This window comes from Mus caroli, chromosome 13 (assembly GCF_900094665.2).
Source record: "Mus caroli chromosome 13, CAROLI_EIJ_v1.1, whole genome shotgun sequence".
NCBI lineage: Eukaryota > Metazoa > Chordata > Mammalia > Rodentia > Muridae > Mus > Mus caroli.
In genome coordinates this window covers 105,000,515-105,007,218 of record NC_034582.1, presented here as the reverse complement: position 1 = coordinate 105,007,218, position 6,704 = coordinate 105,000,515, and the positions used below count along the sequence as shown (strand labels likewise).

Sequence of the window (6,704 nt, the reverse complement as noted above, 5' to 3'; positions counted from 1 at the left end):
ATTTGTCACCTGCCATTTCCTCTACATTTAAAATCAAATTTCTCATTTTTTCCCTCTTGTGCCCCACATAGGAGCCACTTGTAGCTGGCCTTGGCTACTTTGTGGGTTCTTCTTTTTCCTACCCTTTATTCTGCGCCCTGGTTTCACCCCTAAGAAGAATAGAGAGAAAGAGAGAGGGCAGAGAGATCCTGGAATCTAATCTCTTTTCTATTATTTCTTCTTTGACCATATCTACTAACAAACTGTAACCAACCTACACACCATGCCTTTTGGGGGCCTGTCTTAGTTAGGGTTTTATTGTTATGAACAGACACCATGACCAAGACAACTCTTATAAAAGACAATACTTAATTGAGGATGGCTTACAGGTTCAGAGGTTCTGTCCATTATCATCAATTTGGAGCATGGCAGCTTCCAGCCAGGCATGGTGCAGAAGGAGCTGAGAGTTCTTCATCTTCAGCAGACTGTCTTCTAAGTGGCTAAAAGGTCTCAAAAACCACTTTGTGACACAGTTCCTCCAACAAGGTCATACTTCCGAATAGTGCCACTCCCTAGGTCAAGCATATTCAAACCACCACAAGGCCCTCACATTTATATACCCTCAGAAAAGTTCCCAGAATTCCAAATGTCACACAATCGCAGAAACTATCTGCAGCTGGCAAAACCAGGCTTTTGCTAGAGCATGAGGCAAATCATGACCAGCTGATTCTGACAGGTCAAAGCAGGCCTGGAATTAAAACAAAAACACATTCTTTTGGGGTTGTTGTTTTTAGATTTATTTTTTTTTTATTTCATGTATGTGAGTACACTATAGCTATTCTCAGACACACCAGAAGAGGGCATCGGATCCCCATTACAGATGATTGTGAGCCACCATGTGGTTGCTGGGAGTTGAACTCAGGACCTCTGGAAGAGCAGTCAGTGCTCTTAACTGCCAAGCCATCTCTCCAGCCTCCAAAACACATTCTTAAAATATTTCTGTGGGTCTTTTTTTCCTTTTAAAAAGAAACCAAAGTCCCAGAATCTGTCGTGTGGACACCTGACCTATTGATACACATGGGTGCTGCCCCTGTGCATTGAGTGAGTTATTAAAGTTCTTTCAAATATCAGCCATGGAGAAATGGCTTCCATTTCACCTTCCATGAGGCCAGTATTTATCCAAAACTGGATAAAATAACATCAAACACAAGATTATAGACCCATATCTCTCATAATGCATACGCAAGTTTTCTTTAAATATCTTACCAAAAGAACCCAGTAATATAAAGGATAACATGATCAAATTAATCCAATGACAGAAAGCTTAATGGTCACTTGGGGACTGGGAATAAAAGAATACATGAGAATGGTTAAAGAAAGGTTCTAACAGGATTTTGAAAATGAGGGGTACATTTACAATCTTAATTTTGATTAATTAGTGTATGGGCAAAAGATTTATCAAATTGTTCACTTTAAGTGTGTGTGGTTTATCATACACCACTATGAAATATCATATGCTATACCTTAAAAAGCTCCTTAAGAAAGCATTTTGTCTGGTAATCTTGCCTTTGGCTGTTTAGGAGAATGAAGTGCAAACAGGGCATTTTGTTCTTATGTCTATATATTCACAAATCACTTTAGTTACTCGGTGGTTAAGAACACTCATGCAGCTACCTTGGGATTCTGTTCCCAACATCCACGTGGTAGCTCACAACCATTTATCCAGTTCCAGCGGACACCGTGGACACCAGATACCCACAAGGTGCACATATATACATGCAGGTAAATCACTAATACACATAAACTAAATCAGTGTGTGTGTGTGCCTCTTTGAATGGGTTCGCTCGCTCTTAGAAGCGCCTGAGGTCCAGGCTAAGGTTGGAATTTGGCCGAGAAGAGTTCAGCTGAGTGGAGCCCATGAGAGTAGGGGCTAAGCAGAGGCTGAGGACAGACGTTACAAGCAGCAGGCACAACCCTGGGAAAGAAACCAAGCGGCCCACGCCCAGGGAGCGTTCCTAGAGGCCAGGATGCCATGAAATCCAGTGACTCTTGGCGCACAACCAAGATCGTTGTACCCATGAGAGCGCAAACGCACAGCGAGAGCAGGATGCTCCAGCTCTGCGCGCCCGGGCTGCAGGAGCCTCGCAGTGTGGGACGCCCTGGGCGGAGGCCCGGAGGGCGGGACAGCGCAGCCCGGCTCCTCCCTTAACTGGGCGGGGCGAGGATTCTTCCACGCCTTCCTCGTCGCTGCACCACAGAGCAGCCTGCAGGGTGCGGGGGTGGGGGGGGGGGGCGATGGCGCCGCTTGGTCCCCCAGAGTGTGATGAGCCTCACCTACAACCCGGAGTGAGAGGACGGAATGGCAGGACCTCACGACGTCACGCAGCCCTCACTGCTGCCAAAGCTGTGACGCCCAGCCAATGGGCTGAGGCGGGCGGGCCGCGGAGGCGGAGCCTGAAGTACGTGAAGCTTGGGGATGCCCGGGGCTGACTCGAGCGAGCCTTGGGGGCGGAACCTGAGGTGGGTGGAGCCTGGGGGCTTCCAAAGTTCTGCAGTGGGCGGGCCTAGGAGGAGGAGCCTGGGGTGGGTGGAGCCCGGGGCAGCCAAAGTTCTGCGGCGGGCGGGCCTAGGAGGAGGAGCCTGAGGTGGGTGGAGCCCAGAGTAGGTGGAGCCCTGAGGCTGAGGGTCGCCGAGGGGGTTGGGGCTACTCGGTACCGCAGATGCCCACCTTACCGGGGCGGGACCTCTGTCCCCTTTCCCAGTGTGCGCCGCGCTGCTGGGTCTCACGCGCGCGCGCTTTTTTTCCTTTCGTAACTCCGCCCTTACGAGGCTGCGGAGGAGCAAATAGAAACTTACAAAGTGGGGGTGTGGCCTTTCCTCAGCCCGGACCTAGGTGTTTGAACTTCCTCGGAAAAGTCAAGGTTTATTCTCATTAACGCGTAGAAAAGAGCAGAAAACCATGGATTGCTCGGGGAGGGTCGCCGTGGGCTGTGACGGCTGGCGTTTGTGAGCGTGCTGCTGATCTGCAGTCTATGCAGTGGAAGACTCAGCTGAAAGTGAGACAGACACAAGCGCCTCCCCGAAGCTTCACACTACAGAGACGTGAATTCGGGTGCAGCGTTACCTTAGAATTGTCAAGAGAAAGTTTCATCCTTTTTGTTCAGAAACAACAGTTCGATAAAAAAAAAAAAAAAGTTCTGGAAGTAAGAGTGATATAGTCAAAGAAGAAATTACCACTCCCGGGAGAGACTATATGACAAGGGATATGAATTTGGCTTAAGTTTGCCTTTGAAAAGAACACGCCTATGGGAAAAAGTGTTTACGAAGATTCTTATTTGAAAACATTCAAGTAGCTATTGAATGGTTCGAGGGAAAGCTGAGCTACGTGTCTGCTTCTGATCTTTCCGTTTACAGCTTTAGTGCCTCGGGCAAGTTCCCTAGCATTTCCATGCCTAAGTTTCTTTGCAGAAAAAAACCCTGCATGTTGATGACTGGCTACTTGGATGCTCATTGTTGGGGCTTAGAGAACTTTGAGCTCTCCCAAAGAATTGCTTCTTCTAGGGTCTCCGTTTAGCATAGCTTAGTTCATTAAGGGCAATAACCCAGAAATCATCCAGAACTTTAGTCAATTGCTGGATAGGAAACAGAAACTTTCAGATTCTTTAATACATTGCAAAAGACCCAAAGATAAAATTATTACAAGTGAAGTTGTTCTAGGAACGTTACCAAAGGTTTCCCAGGCTCTATTTTTAAATGACCATAGTAAACCATCAAATTTCTTGTGCCTCCAGAACCAGTTGAGTCAAAATATCAACACCTGAGAGTTCAGCATCAAAAGGTGAAACTGTTTGAAAATGGCTATCAACAGCAAAATGTCTTTAAACCAGAAGACATTCATTGTATGACCTTGGGTTTAGGTGTCTACAGGAAGATTTGTCTTGTCACTGAAGGATTGATATGAAAGGAACAGAATCTATGTATCCTGGTAAAAAGCTGTTAGTATTGCCAAAGATTGCTGGTCTAGCTCTGTAGTCAGAGTAAATAAAGATTTGAATTTGAAACCCAAGTTTTCAGACTTTTAATCTCATAGTTAACCTTATAAATTAAATTGTCTGTTAAAGTATGCTATAATGTTTGATGGGATAATTGCATTTATATGTAAGTACATTGTACCTGACTTCAGACACCCCAGAAGAGAGCATCAGATCTCATTACAGATGGTTGTGAGCCACCATGTAGTTGCTAGGATTTGAACTCAGAGCCTTTGGAAGAGCAGTCAGTGCTCTTAACTGCTGAGCCATCTCTCCATCCCAATAAATGCATTTTTAAAGACCATCTCTTTGGTCATGAGACTTTCCCAATATATATTCATTTTCTTCTTTTCTTCTTTACCAGTTATAGAAAAAACAGCATGAAGGTCAGATTCATTTGTTCTCACATAAATCTTCTATACTAGTCATTAGCAAAATACACTTTAAAAATAATACCCAAGGGATATCAAATTAGACTAAATAAATATATGTGTGTGGATATATATGTGTATAAAACTTTGTAAAACTGAGTCTAAAGAATGTTGTTCATATTATCATTAAAATTTAGATTCTGCCTCCTCTATGGTCTGCTGGTTCTGTGCTTCATCATCTGTTAGGAACAAACTCTATTAAGAGAAAAGTCTTTCAAAAACATGACATTTTAATCCCAGCACTCGGGAGGCAGAGGCAGGCGGATTTCTGAGTTTGAGGCCAGCCTGGTCTACAGAGTGAGTTCCAGGACAGCCAGGGCTACACAGAGAAACCCTGTCTCAGAAAAAAAAAAAAAAAAGAAGAAGAAGAAGAAGAAGTAGAAACAAAAACAAAAACATGATATTCTAGACTGGAAATAAATTGTTTAAGAAGATGAAAGAACATGTATTAAAGTATCATAATAAACTCATTATTTTATGCTAATAACTAATGAGTTATTCGTAAAGATGGAGGGATTAAAACAGACTTCTATTTAGGCTTATAAGTAAGATTGTCCTTATCGGGGTAGTTTAGTTTCACATGTTGCTTCTGTGCCTTTGTCGTGTTGTATAATAGGTGCAGCATATCATAAGTATGACCCGATCTTTTTTCACTCCACTGGAAACTGATTTAGTTTTAGACGCCTGGATGGGGTCCTCATTGATGGATATGACAAAGGAATATCAAAAATTGTACTCAGGCAATAAATATCCATATGCAACCTCAGTCATAGGATGTAGAACTATATTTGCCATAGTGATTGTGGCTTAAGCATTTATACTTTAAACACAATCCATTTAAAAGGCTGCTATGTGAATGTAGTTGCCTGACTGGTAGACAAAACCTTCTGAAAAGAAATCGCACTTGTAGGGTTCATTTTGTGGTTTTGGATTCTTTAGCATACAACAGAATGCCCTCTTAGCTAATGCCCTCAACTCTTCTTGAGACAAGAGAGATCAACCTGGCTCTTTAAGAATGAATGGCAGTACATGGTTAATATCAGAAATTCACAGTCCTCTGGTTATAGGACAGTATGTAAGTTGGCCTGCCTGGGCTTTTGACGGGAGGTACAACAGTGGCGAATTGTTCTTTGTCATGTGACTGAGCACAAAGCCAGTTGGGTAACAGACCTTGAGTGACTGTAACCGGCTGAGAAACATTATCTTTCAATAATGATTATTTTAGAAATTTTAAATGATTTGATTATTTTATCCGTGTTGAAATATAGCTTTACATATTAACCACTCAACTAGTATCCCCTTTCTCAGTATTGCTAAGTTTGTAAGTCATCCATTTATTGGCTTGAGTTTCTCACTGGCAAAACCCTGATTACCTACCTGGCTACATTTACAGTTACAGGAGCAGGCCTGGCTCCTTTATCTAACTGAATGACTGGAACCCTTAGTTCCTAATATTTTAAAAGAAAACGATGAAGCCAAGCATGGTGGTGTATGGCTTATTCCATCACTGGAAGGCTGAGCCAGGAGGATCAGAGTTCAAGTTCACCATGGGCTACGTAAGAAGACCCTGTCTTGAGCAAGTAGAGATGAAGCATGCGTGTTTACTACCTAGGTTTATGTGTAATCTAAACACTTATACTTAGTATTTAAAAAAAATTTTTTGTTTGTTTTTTAAGACAGGGTTTCTCTGTGTAGCCCTGGCTGTCCTGGAACTCACTGTGTAGACCAGGCTGGCCTCAAACTCAGAAATCCACCTGCCTCTGCTTCCCAAGTGCTGGGATTAAAGGTGTGTGCCACCACTCCCGGCATATTTTAAATTTTTATTTTACTAAATATCAGTAATATTTTGAGTATGTTCCAACAGTTTATAGCAAAGCCATACGTTAAATATAATTCATTGGTGTTTTTTACTCTCACCCTGTGCTATGGCTTTTTCCTCTAAAACGTGCCTGTTCCTAGACAGAGCCACTAAGGTCTGTCTGCTCTCAGGAATTTGGTATGCCTACAGTTTTCCCTAGAGAACTGAAACAAATTTCCCAAACATTTCCTGCAGTTTCGACAAAGGTTAGTCTTTTAAATCAACGTGTCTGGTCTCCTACGTTACACTACTTGAAAAATAAAATTTCTAAGAAAAGTCTTTAAAGAATGTGGAGCACCTGTTTTCTTTTTCGAGACAGGGTTTCTCTGTGTAGCCCTGGCTGTCCTGGAACTCACTTTGTAGACCAGGCTGGCCTCAAACTCAGAAATCCGCCTGCCTCTGCCT

General features: G+C 43.1%; 1 protein-coding gene across 1 annotated transcript; it reads left to right on the top strand.

Moving 5' to 3' along the window:
• Positions 1 to 2,274: 2,274 nt before the first annotated feature.
• On the top strand, positions 2,275 to 6,510 carry Setd9 (SET domain containing 9). The gene is given in 8 exon segments (XM_021179943.1): positions 2,275 to 2,438; positions 3,659 to 3,762; positions 3,765 to 3,935; positions 3,938 to 3,964; positions 5,058 to 5,207; positions 5,428 to 5,516; positions 6,401 to 6,470; positions 6,473 to 6,510. Coding segments are annotated over 8 exon segments (813 nt in total).
• The last annotated feature ends 194 nt before the right edge of the window (positions 6,511 to 6,704 follow it).